Source organism: Lottia gigantea (assembly GCF_000327385.1).
Source record: "Lottia gigantea unplaced genomic scaffold LOTGIsca_7, whole genome shotgun sequence".
Classification (NCBI taxonomy): Eukaryota; Metazoa; Mollusca; class Gastropoda; family Lottiidae; genus Lottia; species Lottia gigantea.
In genome coordinates this window covers 3,510,265-3,524,328 of record NW_008710370.1, presented here as the reverse complement: position 1 = coordinate 3,524,328, position 14,064 = coordinate 3,510,265, and the positions used below count along the sequence as shown (strand labels likewise).

At 33.9% G+C, this 14,064-nt stretch overlaps 1 protein-coding gene across 1 annotated transcript; it reads right to left on the bottom strand.

Moving 5' to 3' along the window:
* Window positions 1-10,426: 10,426 nt before the first annotated feature.
* LOTGIDRAFT_155116 (hypothetical protein) lies at window positions 10,427-13,738 on the bottom strand (the record flags this gene model as incomplete). The annotated part of the gene is made up of 3 exons (XM_009065619.1): window positions 10,427-11,109; window positions 12,955-13,071; window positions 13,666-13,738. 3 exons carry the CDS (start codon window positions 13,736-13,738, stop codon window positions 10,427-10,429), a joined length of 873 nt encoding a protein of 290 aa, XP_009063867.1.
* Window positions 13,739-14,064: the final 326 nt, after the last annotated feature.

The window sequence follows — 14,064 nt, the reverse complement described above, 5'->3', positions numbered from 1 at the left end:
ACTAACCGATCCAAGCCTGGGGATGACGGGTTGAAGTTTTTTGACAATCCTAAGGTCATTAAAAACCAAGGACAACAGACTGAAGAGCTGTCAACCAAACGACGGAGACTGTGGCCGGCTCGCATCAACAGGGCGAGCTTTTGACAAAAAGACACTATAAAGTCTGTCCTCAGCACTTCATAACAGGTAATTACAGTTTAATACACACATTTTTAGCTTCTATGATTATAACAAGACCGGGAATAGATTGATGTACGTACATAAGTCGTTTTTTGATCAGGCGATTGATCTGTAAATAAATGTCTGCCAAAGTTATACATTCTTTAGTAGGCCTAAAAAAATTAGTTATGTTCTGCCTTACAGGCTTAAAAAAATTATTATTATTTTTATTATTAGATTATCTATCAAATATATTTAATAAGTTTCAATATTTTTTCAGGAGTGAAAGCTGCTCTTTTTGACAAAGTAAATCCAGACTGGGCTTCATCTTTGAAAAAGGGATCAGTTGAGTCAACCACACCAGAGTCGTGTCAGAAGAGATTCTAGAGGACCCAAGCTCGCAAGGAGAAGAGGACTCAGAAAGTCCAAGTGCTCTCTGTCCTGACGAAGATAGCATACAGTCAGTTGTGGAACTGTTTCCAGCTGAACGTTCCAAGTGTGAATTTTTGATAAAAGGTCAATTATCACAAGAAGTGATAGAAAGTCAAGATCAAAGGGAAATAAAAAGGCTTCAGTTAGACAACTGTCTTCTTAGAGAAAAACTCAATGCTGGTACAGGAGATATTAGTCCAGATACATTTAAAGATGAAGAGAAAGTCAAGCATTACACTGGACTTAAATATGAAATATTGATGACTTTGTTTATGTTCCTAGAACCACATATAAGCCAGACTTCAAGAAGCTCGTTGACAAAATTTCAAAAACTTGTCCTTGTCTTGTGGAAAGTAAGTTGAATGCTGGTGTGCAATATTTAGGATATCGAATCAGAGTCCAAGCTGTGTATCCAAGATCTTTCTTGATATGATTCATATCATGTATGAGTGCATGAAAGAGCTTATTTTATGGCCAGACAGAGAAGAGTGATCTTCTAGCTCGGGCAGAAACATGGAGCAACTATAAGCATCATAATATTGTAAAATACTTGATAGGTATTACCCCACAGGGAGCAGTTTCTTTCCTATCAAGTGGTTATGGTTGAAGAGTGTCAGACAAGCACCTGGCTGAGAATTGTGGACTGCTTGGAAAACATTTGCCTGGAGATGTTGTACTAGCGGATCGTGGCTTTAATATTTCAGAAAGTGTTGGCTTGTATTGTGCAGAGGTCAAGATACCAGCTTTTACCCGTGGTAAAAAACAGCTGTCCCCATTTGAGCTTGAGACAACACGCAAAATTGCGCGCTCAAGAATTCATGTTGAGAGGGTAATTGGATTTGTCAGGGACCATCCTTCAAAGTATCATTCCCATTGATTACTTGATTAGTTCTGGAGAAAGTCTACGAACTATTGATAGAATAACAACTGTTTGTTGTGCGGTATTAAATCTTTGCGACTCAGTAGTGCCATTTGATTGAAATACATGCAGATTTAATATTTTAAAGAGATTGTATAAAGGTTTTCTAAACTGTTTATGTGTATCGGAGACACTGATAGCATCAATTTGCACCATTCCAATTTTCAGTCAGACGTCTGTGGTTCTTTCAATTCCACTTATGACGTCACAAGATGTAATTGCATAGATATTGCCCTAGTCCATGAAAACGCGTTCAATTTTAGATCGTAAACACTGCAGAAGGCACAATTCTTGACAGATGTTGATGAAAATTGGCGTGAGTGTTTGTTATCAACCAAGGATGAACCCTATTGAGAATCAAAAATATTGGTCGCAGATCTATATTTAAAATCAGCAATTACGATGGTTGTGATCTTAATTTAATGAGGAACTGATAAATTTTCACCATAATGGAAATGTGTAAATATTTATATTTTAGTTAATTCTTTTTTGTTTAAATAGGTCAATACAAAGCCGAAACGTGGGAGGAATTCAGAATGTTCATCTACAATATTGAACATCCTCTATCAGAAGACGTGTCCTGCTTGCTATTCAGTAAGTAAACCGTATTCTATTACATTGGTTTTCAAAAGCAGTTATTGTCTGAAGTGGAAATTAATTTTTTTTTTTCAGCAACTGATTTCATAAGCCGGAAAAGCATGCTAATTTTTTATTGATCATGACGTTATTTGTCACTACAGCTTTCAAGGAAGTAATGTATGACAAATAGATTTGTTGTTTGAACACAATGACATCTTTCCATAAAGTAGGGTTCTCATTTTACAATTATTGTAACCAAATTTCTGTGTAGTAAAGATGCTGTCTACAAGAATTGGAATTTTAACTAACTGCCCTATGTCTTTTGATCATAGTGTTTGTCTAGCTATTTATTTTAGAGTTTGAGAAAGATATATAGTCTCGATGTAGATTATATAGGTATAATATGAGCATAATGATATCAGTATAAGCATGATCTGCTATACTGAAAATAGATGGTAAATAGTAAACAAAGGATGATGTCCGAAGAGGGTGGGGGGCAGATGGCAAATATCTGAGGTTGTCCGAATTTCTTACTTAGTTATGAGAGTCATGCCCGAAAAACTGTCCTCTCTTTGGCTCCGCCACTGAAATGTAGCCTTAATAAATTTATATCTCATTTATATCTTTAAATACCGAGAAATACTAACGTTTATAGAAGTATTCTTCAAAAGTGAAACATCTGGTTTGTTATTACATGTTATGCATTGCATGTTGTAAATCGCACACTTTTGGTAAGTTGGCTTGGCTCCTATGGATTCACTCCAACTCCACTAATGGCATAACCAAGACTTTCTAAGATTGTAGCCTGGAACGAAGATAAAAGTACCAAGTAATACATTAAAAAATATTTGAGCAATCAGAATTTTATTTTAATGTATGCTGTTGATGACAGAGGGATGGCATGATCAAGCTTTCTATTCAATCGGAAGAACGATAAATTTGGAGGCCCATGGTCATGAGCCAGAGCATATTAAAGACACTTGGCAGTAGAAAGGCGATATGAGGAGGCACCTTGGTGCCGCTGCCTTGGCAATACTAATCATACTAAATATTTTTCGAATTTTCTGATTTTCAAGGGTTTACCCTTGGGCAATTACAAAACCATTCCGAGTTTCGTCGAAATCAGTCAAGAATTGTGCCTTGTAGAGTGTTTACGAGCAATTGTGGACGGACCAACGGACGGACATGGGTGACGACAATATGCGCCCCCCCCCCCCCCCACCATTACATGTGGGCGTATAAAAAAAACTTCTGATGTTCTTAAACTGCTTTGCTATCGAGACCTTCCTATCTTTCCCTTTATAGGGGTCTGACCTAATTCCTATGGCTTTATCTTGAGAGGTCTCTTTGGAAGTTTGGTCCAAACGAGCCAATCTTGCACCTAGGGATTTAAGATAAGATATTCCATCCTGGTCACCTAAAACATAGAATGTTTGATATTCGAAGCAAAACATGAAATAAAGGACAGGACATGGACAATGTTTGGCACAATAACTAAATTCTAAAATATGATATTTACTTTAAATGTAACTTGACCAACATGATTTTTGTTTTAAAAGGATTGATTAAGAAAAGATTACTAATTGAGAAAAGTGTACTAATTGATAATTAAGCCCTTCAAACTAGTTTTGGTATTTGACATTAAAAGCATGAAATCTTTAGTTGTAACTTTCAGAATAAGTACGAGACATGTTTCTCTACAATTTGGTGTTTATTTTGCTTACATCCGTAAGACATTTCAAACACAAACCAAAACAAAACAAAATTTTAAAAATTTATGTAAACCTTTCAAGGGGGTCGATCGGGAAACCGAAACCATAAATATTTGTTTCATCAGCCTATCATATTTTCTTAATAGGCTTACTATCCTTTTCAATTACATTACAATTATTAAGAGATGGGTATATACCATTCCAATGATAAACAGTGAGGGTGATTTATATCAATAAAGAGAACAATTTCACTACTCTTTTTAACAAAATTTAAATGCTGCGACTTAGCGAAAAAACACTTGCTATAAGAGAAAGCCTATGCTTAATATTAGATGTAACAGGAGGAAACTGTATATGCTAGCGTGAAAATGTGGGGATCAAATTATGCAAATAAGTCAAACTGGGTTTGGGGATATATAAAGCAAGATGAAAGTTATGATGAAAAATGCAAAAATATATATTTAGGTGATAAATAACGCTAACAATGATGTGAAAAATTATAACAAGTAAAACAAAAACTTACGCAATTGACACAAACCGGTTTTCGAAGTATTATCCCTTTTCAAGTGTTGAGGAATGCTTATAGTTAGTGTAGTGTCTATGGATGATAGCAGGTAGAGGATAGTGACTAAAGATGATAGTAGGATAGTGATTATGGATGATAGTATGTTAGTTTTTAGTGATAATAGATAGATTAGTGACTATAGATTTGATCACGTATGCTTGCTACAATTCTCATGCAGCTAGCTATATGTACAGATTTAATATATAAATCTAAGAACTCGTATTTTAGCGAGATTATGCCACATATAGAAAACCCATACATTGTCTATAGAAATAAAAAGTAAAATTTCAAGTTTGAGGTATATTTGAAGGGATTATGCGATTTTCTTGCAGTTCTGGTACTTCTGAAGACTATTTCTTATTTAAGCCTTATGAAGGTTTTAACATGCAGATAAAATATTTGGTGTCACTGATGTTAAATTTATGAAGGACGAGTCAGGAAGATAAATTGTGAAGGACGAGTCAGGAAACTAAAAAAAAACACTAAAGGAATCTAAAGAAGTAATTATAGTGTTTTCACTATTTCATGTACTCTTTGAAATGTATCAGTGATAGTAAATGAAATTTTGGTGATCAATTTTCAGTGCATGATTTGGTTTCTGCAACCCGAGAACAATTTTATCACCGAATTTTACATTACATAGGCTACAGTAGCAGACTCTGTTTGCATACTCTGTGCACGGAAAGTCTTACAACATTATTCATTGAATATGAAAGACAACAAAACATTTTGATTCTTAAATGGAACATTTTCACGGATAATTTCTAAATTGTTACACAATCTCGTGTTTCTAATGGTGCAAAACATTGCATCATTGTAATTACTATTATTTTGATTTGGCTCATTAGATGAATGTTAGTATTATTTATTTTTTCCTTGAATTGTTACATTTACATTAAAACTGTCATTCACTGTTGTTTCAATCAATAACCTTATTTTTTAAGAAAGCTCAACTCTTTTCCAAATACAAATTCATTTGCAGAATTGTGCAAAAAAAAAAATAATAAATAAATCATGTGGCAGTAGAGTTGGAATATCTATAAAACTTGCATGTTTGAATAGTCTTTGAATACCAAGATAAACAACATGTTGTTTAGCCCAATTGCCCTTCAACCTGCAGTAGGAAAAATAAGTTTCATGTGATAACCAACATTAATATAGTTATAGTATAAAAATTGTTTCAAAAAATTAATCTTTATTTCTTCAGATGTTGCTTTGGAATGACTGTAGATGAAAGTTCATGATGTAACCGTATTAAAAAAAAAGTAATGTATTAGTTTAGGTGAAAAGAATAAGTATTACTGTTTTGTAGTTTAACTAAAAAATGCACTGATTCACAAATGGCAGTTCACTAATTTTCCCATGTTATTATTTGGACTCTTGACAGTTCGATGTCACGTAAGTTACAATTCAGAGTCAATTAAGTGTTCATCTAATAAAAATGTAATTGATTCAAAAACCACCCTTAAAAATCCTGCCAAATATTAGATGTTTAAAATAGTAAATGTCATACCATTCAAATCTATAACTAATTTGTGTGCAAGCATTTATATATACTGTCACGTAAGTTACTCGGAGAAGAGCAGGATTTTTCTTATTTTCTTATCTTTGTTTCTTCTGTGAATTATTTAAATCATGAAAAAGGTATATGGCATCGCCAAAAGGTAAGGATCTATTAACCTTCAGAAAAAATATCATTCATTTAAGAATAAGATTAGAACTGTCACGCAAGTAATATCCTTTGGTAAGTACCAATTCCAAGATCTTTCACAAAAGGTTAATAGTGCATCAAGTGTGTGAATGTTAATGAATTTGTTGTAATCATTACGTACAAAACTGTTAGTGGCCACTTTGAAGGCTTAATTATCCTACTCTCTCGTGACAGTGATATCTTATATTAATGTAGCAAGTGTATTTCAATCAAACTCCTGACACAGTCATGACATTTTGAAAACGGTACAACATTGATCCAGCCAGGACTCTTTGAACCAGTCCTTTGACATGGCTGACCTTGCCATGTGATTTACATTTGTTGGACTGATCTAGGACTACTTAGTTGCTCCTGGCTATACCATAATAAATACCAAAGGTTCTATCTAGGCTACATCTAGCACTTCTGTTCAAGATGTGAATTGAAATAGTTTAAACAAAGAAATACCAACAGTTGATCCGATTCCACCCACAAAATGACCTAAAACATCGTCAGGTGAAAGAATATAGGTTCTTTGTCAGAGGAAACTTGACGAGGATCCTGATTTTAAAACGAATGAAAGTCAGAGAAGCAGAGATAGGAAAGTCACCGGAAGAGCTCAATGAACATCGTAGAAAAACTAAGAAAGATAGCCAGACGGAGAATGAATAAGAGAGAAATCCCTCTCTAATACCCCTTTCGCACTGCAAAAGTAATTCGGTTCTATCCAGTTCTATTCGAATAACTTCCGGTTGCTTTCGCACTGGCAAAAAAACTTATTCGGTCATAACCAGAAGTTATCCAGATAGAAAAATCTACCTCAAGAGGTGGATTTCGTCTGGATACGATCCAGATAAGTGGCAGTGCGAAACCAAACAAGAAATTATCCCGATAAGTTTATCACGTGGTGTCACGTGTATAAACACTTCAAAATGGCTCCTGTTGGCGGGGACGTTATAATGATATTTGACGATCACAAGAAAAGGATTAATTCATCTTGAATTTTAGTATCGCCCCACACAGCGAGCATGCAGCGAATTTTATCGTTGCTCGAATTATAATTGCCAGCGTCCATATTTGTTTTTAGCGGGGTGACAATCACGTGATAATGTTTTGTCACGTGACATGATGTGTTACTAAAAATAAAAAGTTTATCCAGATAACTTGACTCGGCAGTGCGGAAGCGGCTATCCAGATAGGATTGCAGTGCGAAAGCAACCCGAACCGAATCGAATCGAACTGAATCGGATTTTTCTATTCGGTTATAACCGAATTCAATAATTCAGTTGTGTAGTGAGAAAGGGGTAAAATTGCCAGATGTCGGCTTTAAAAAAGTAAAGGAAAAGTTGTAAGGAGACTGAAAGCTCTATCCAATTCTCCTTCGAAAGAATAATGGTTTAGCCAAAATTTAGGGATTGAGCTATCAGAAAAGATTAATTTTAGCTTTAAGAGCACTAATAGTTCCATTGATGGTGATGCAATAAACAAAATATCAGAATTCTATTATTCCAAATATGGTATACACTTGGCCTAGGATAAAATGGTGATTAAAAAAAAAAAACAACGATGATCTTAGAAGTAAAGTAAGAAAGTATTAGCCAATTTGTTGAAATAACTGCTTGCTCTTTTCTAACTAGAAAACCCGTCTATAGGATTTAGTAAATTCTCTATTCTGAGACTAAAGAATGTGTTGCATGAAAGTTTTAGACTGATAGTTGAAGTTTTGATAGTGGTTGAAACAATGTCTGGTCTAGGATAATATGCAGCAATGAAGACCTCAACTCAGATTGCTAGAGAGGAGTCTGCGACGATTGTATAGATGGTAATGCACTTGATCTGGGTGATGTGATCTGGAAAGAATCCCTTAGTGCGAATTGTTTAAACAACAACATCTGGGGTTATAAATATTAAAGTATATTAAACGAGTAGACATTACGTTTTGTAAATTTGTATTAGGAATTCTGCTCCTTAGTCGGTTCTTTAGGCCGTGGCCGTCTTGATTATCAATTAGCTATATTTCATCGTGTGACAAATGGATCGAGTTAGCTGTCAACTGCCTGATACCCACATCAAGTTCACACGCAAGATTGAGAATTTTGTTGTGCTCAGTAGCCATGGGTTACATTTGTTACACTGAATGTATGATTCAATTTAAGACAAAGGTTGATTGATTTAAATATTCAGGATTTGTCTGCTAAAATTAATAATAGTGAAAGCCTTACTGAGTATAGACATTTTTAAGCCTGGGTGAAGCCAGTAAGTTAACCTGCCAGTAAATATTTGTAAGCATATTATGAGAAATATTAAAAACAAGGTCAATAACACCTACAAAAACATATGTTTTTTTTTATTTTCGATACGGTTCATCAATGGGCAATAGTAAACAATTTCATCAAGTTTCTTCAAAATTTGTCAAGAATTTTGCCTTCTAGATATAAGCTAGAAATTGAACTAGTTTCCAATAACAAGGACAATAACTCATACTAAATATTTTTCAATTCTTCTCATTTACAATATGATTTTATCCTTAGGCGATTACAAACACTCACACTAAGTTGCATCAAAATCTTTCCAGAATTGTTGTTTCCAGAGTGTGTACAAGCTAAAAATTGAATGTGTTTTCAAGAACAAAAACAATAACTCATACTAACTATTATTTTTTTTTATTTTCGATAGGGTTTATCCTTGAGTGATAAACTCTCACACCAAGTTTTGTAAAAATCCGTCGCGAATTGTGCCTTCTAGAGTGCTTACGACTTAAAAATTGAACGCGTTTTAAAGAACAAGGGCAATAACTCATACTAAATAATTTTCGATTTTCAATAGGGTTTATTCTTGATTGATTACGAACGTTCACACCAGGTTTTGTCAAAATCCGTCAAGAATTGTGTCGTGTAGAGTGTTTACGAGTAAATGTGGACGGACCGACGGCGGACATTGGTGACAGCAATATAACAAGGAAATTGCTAAAAGGTTCTTACTGCAAGCTTTGTTATGAAGATATTCCCCAGGATTTATATCATTTAATCATTGTATGTAGGTCATTAAATGAGGAGAAGACTATATTCCTCCATATTATTACAAGGAGTCTGATAGTAGAGACAAATTTTATCAATTAATTAAATCATGTGAAAATCCTTGTATCATGTTGATTATGTCCGGATTTACACAGTCTGCATACAGAGTATTTGGAGCTACATGTATAATATTAGGCTATACTATCTTAGTTAACACGAACCCATCCTGTAGACTAGAAGTTTAGTTAGCCATTTATTCTCTGATTGAGTCTCTATTTGGTCTATTTTGAATCTACAAAATTAATTACTGCAAATAAAACATGTACTAATACTAATTAAAACACCAACAAAAGCTCCAGCTAATGAATCGAGAGACATTATTTTAAAAGACATTAATAACTTCCAAAAACATGTTCGGGTGAAAAGAATCATGTCAAAATTTCGATCCGATGAAGCTAGTAAAGCTCTTCAAGTCGCTGGGTTAGAGCAAAAACAAAACACATGTGAATTGAGATAAAACGATTTTAATGTTGATTTGTACATAACAATTCGCGTATTTCATCCACGCTCTTGAAAGTTGATAATAAAAATAGGTTCGTATTAAATGTGTTTTTGAGGAAAATTTGAGATTGGATACATATTGGCAACCAGCCAAAAGTCAGATACGATGTTTTTGCTCTAACAGATTTCACACACCATTTTAGTGCAAAAACATTGTAAGTGACAGTTTACACACAGTAAGGGAGAATATTAGCCATTTTTGTTGAAATGAATCAATTTATTAATAGATAAATTTAGTGTAAAGAGTGATAACAATTTATTTCAAACTTTCTGTAACATCAAGAAATCCATTGATAATTGTTTTAGGTCATCAATTACAAAAAAAGTGCCGTAAACGAGTAAACATAAACAAGAAAATGAATTATTTATAAATCAATTAGGTTGACTTTTGAGTTTTTAAGTATTATACATTACAAATTAAAATCTCGGCATAAGGAAAAAAAATCCAAATTTTAACTTGAGGATGATCAACAATCTGTTAAAAGGCCATTGTAAAAATGACGACAATCGCGAGGTATAAAGTCACATAATTTAAGTAAATCGGCTTTCTTTTGTTTGTCAATGACTTGAGTTGACTGATAAGCTTTTGTTAATTTGACTGTAGCAAGATCACAAGGATGCCCTTGTTTACGATAAGATTTCTTGACCATCTCGCCCCCTATTTCATGTGCAAATGATAGAGTTTGTTCATTGTCAGATTTACTGTAAATAATATGGTGAACAGTCATGATTCCAGAAAAGGCATTCTGTTTACATATCATCGAATTGAACCTTTCGTAATCAATAATGTCATTATGAGTATTTTCGATTACTATATAAGGCTGTTTTTTTATTTGCCTTCCGCATGCTCTCGTGATAGGCAGAAGGTAGAAAAACATTGGATGATTTATATTCCCGTTCAATGCAAGAGTGCATACTGTCACACTCATTTTGGCTATGGCCAGATTCAAAATATTTTTGTTCAACAAATTCTATATTCTGTGCCTGACTTAAAAACTGCAGTATTGCACTGCACATAATTCTATTCCTATTTTGGCCACCACAGGAATCACTGTATAGAATTGCAGAATGATAACCTTCATTATCCTTAGCTTTTAACCATTTCAGTAAACAAGATGCAATTTCATTAGTCCCACGTTTGCCTTCACATTCATGCCAAGTATAGCAAAAGCCTTGTAAAGTTTGTAGTTCAAGTACTGTGAAATTGTAAACATTCAATTTTCTAAGATAATAGCCTGACCCAACAAACAGTTTTGGAGCTACCATAACCTGTTGCAAGTCAAACACTGCTGTAATAGTATCACCAACAAATTTATCTACTGATTTTGCTGTTCTTGCTTGTTCTTTTCTTCGAAGGTGGTTAATCAACTCTGCTTCATCTGAAGGATGAAAAGTTCCTGATTCTTTTTTCATGTCAAATTTTGTGCATGTGTCACAGAGATCTTTGCTTGGAACATGGAATCCTAAGTTAAACTCTGTATTGAAAATATATCTGTACATTGATTCTGTAACAAACTTCGATCCGATGAAGCTAGTAAAGTTCTTCATTAGTAGACTTTGCCATGGCCTATAGCTGAGAATATCAAGACACGCCAAAGTTAACTTAATTACATCAGCAATTTTTGAACAGACAGACTATAGATCATTGGTCACAAATGTTGCCCGCCAGGCTTTACCTAATGTAGGTACAATGTATGTTTCGTATGAAGACTTATCTGAAAGTACAAAGTCTATTGGTCCTTGGAGTGAAGTTCATAGTAAAAAAAAATGTTCATATTGCTAAAGCAATTAATGGTAAAGTCAAAATGTAGAATACCGTAAATCGGTGTTACTTTGAATATTTTTTAGCAACTTAATGATTTATTTTAAGTTAATAGTTACCTTTTATCCATCTAATTTAATTTTTAAACTTTTACGTCTGTTGCATAGTATTGTGATACTTTTTTTTTAAATTAAAAGGATGTTCAAAGTTGTTCTGATTTGGTCCTTCTTTGAACACAAAATATATTTTGATTTCAATACCTTTTATCTAAAAATCCTTAAATTAGGGGAAGAATGGGTAGACCACATTTTTAAATTTTTACATCTGTTGCATATTTTTGTTTTTTTTTTTAAATTAAAAGGGTGTTCAAAATAGTTCTGATTTGGTCCATTTTTGAACACAAAATATTTTTGATTTCAATGAATATTACCATGCTTATAGGGTTAAATTGAACTGTTCCAATGTTTTTTTTTAAAAAGTAAGGAGTTATCATACATTTAAAAAAAATTAAAATCAGCAATGAAATACAAAACAAATGCACTATTCCAACAAGTATGATAAAACTCGACAAAACACAGCTGAATTTTACGCTCAAATTAAATTATTAATGATATTAGATGTCCGTTTTTGGACATAAAACTATGAATTCAAAATAAAGACATTAAATCTCAAACATTCAATTAAAAATAATGTTGTTAAATAACTCGGAAGTAACAATACCAAACTTAAAGGAAAGGTGGATATTCAACCGGATGCCTGGTACCGCTATGTCTTTTTATCGCTGACATAAATGGTTGTGTGTTCTTTATAATAAGCATTAATGTATATGTAGTTTTCCTAACACTTTCACGTCGAAACGTTGCATAAAACTTTAACCAGTGATTTTTGTTCCATAAAGCTGTGGCTATATATCGTACTCACAATTGCTAAATGACTTTAGTCAAATAAGTAGAAGTTGCTATCATAGTCGCAATTATCAGGTTCCGGTACAGTAACATGGCAGCGGGTTCATATTGTTTACGTAAATGCTTTTTTCATGGTTTAGAAGTTTGAGACATAATATTTTAAGTTGAAACTTTCAGAAAAAGTAAGAGGCTAACAGAAACATGTTATTGCATTTCACGCTCCATACCAAACACTTAGATTCGAGAAAGCCGACTTTCCGTGTAATTCAAAAACTACTAAGCTTATAGGCCTATTATTGTCCCCAAATATCATTCATATCTAAAATACTTTAAAAACCTCGATTATTGATTGGTTTTACGTTTTCTTTCGGGATTAATTTCAGAATGTCATTCTAATGATACAATATTTCATCTTGTTGAAGGCCATCTCTATCCTTGACTTTTACACTTGACTAGAACATTAACAACCGTCCCGTCAGTTTCAAGGGAGTTAGCCTCACCTGCAAATTTTGATTCTTCATATTTCACCATTATATAACTGCCTACTTGAATTTGAGAGATAAGATCTTCCTTTCCAGTGCTCTTATCAAAAGTGTTGTGTCTGAATCACTGCTGATCTCCACTTCTTCATTTGACATTCTCTAATATCACACCTGGTCCTATCTCTTCATAACTCTTTCCAGGGGTTACATTCAGCCTCTTTCTCTTCTTAACTCTTGACCCCTGACTCTCATCATCAACTCCTCTCGTCCTTTTCAACAATCCCACAACTATAATAGATACCCATTCATTAATTTGTTTCGTGTCCACCGCTTCTTTACTATCTAGTAACCTTTGAAGGACAATGTCAGGACTGAAGGGCATAATTCCACATTTTCTGAAACCAGATATTATATTTTCACTTTGTAAGTCTTCAATTGGATAAAACAAGTCATATAGTTTAGTCGGGAGCATAGGAAAGCTGTCTTTATTTAATGTTCGTGAAGTATTCTTGCTGCTACTTTTCCAGTTGTCAATAACTTTTCTCCAATACCTTTTTAAAGGTCCATAAAATGCCACATGTAGTGGTTGGAGTAAGTGAGTTGAGTTGGCAAGAAGACAAATCTTATATCATTCTCATGAACTAGTTTAATAACCCTAGGTGTGAAGTGGCTACTTAAGTTGTCTACAATAACAACGTTAGGACCAAGCAAATTTTTAATGCCAGGTATCAAAATGCTTTCGAACCAGTCTGCAAAGCAGCAGGCATCAAATCAACCACTTATACTCCTATTATTACCTATTATGGCCTTTGGGGCCACCTTCTATCCATGTTGTCCAGATGTATTCTGCCTAGTAGACTACATAACTAGGAAGCATTTTACCTGCAGCCGATCCACTAAACATAATAGGTATTGCAGTTTTACTGTTGTCCTTAATTCTCTCAGCAACACACATTTCTTCACACCAGGGTAATCAGAACGATTTGTTTCATAGTTATATATGTGATAAAGGGTATAAAATCCCCTGATCTGTTAACGACTTCTTCAGTTCATCAAAATTACATTTTACTATTCTTATGGCAAAACCTAAATGTGATTTCACCAGACTGTCGTTCAATGAGTGAATTAGCCCATTCCGCCGATGGGAAATTATTAATAAACTGTGTAACCTTTCGACCTTCAGAATCAAGGTAGTTTTATGCCAGTAATCTTGATGCTCACAATCCTTAATCCTTTGATTCTGTTTATATTCAAAGGGTAACACAAGGATTATTAAATGAA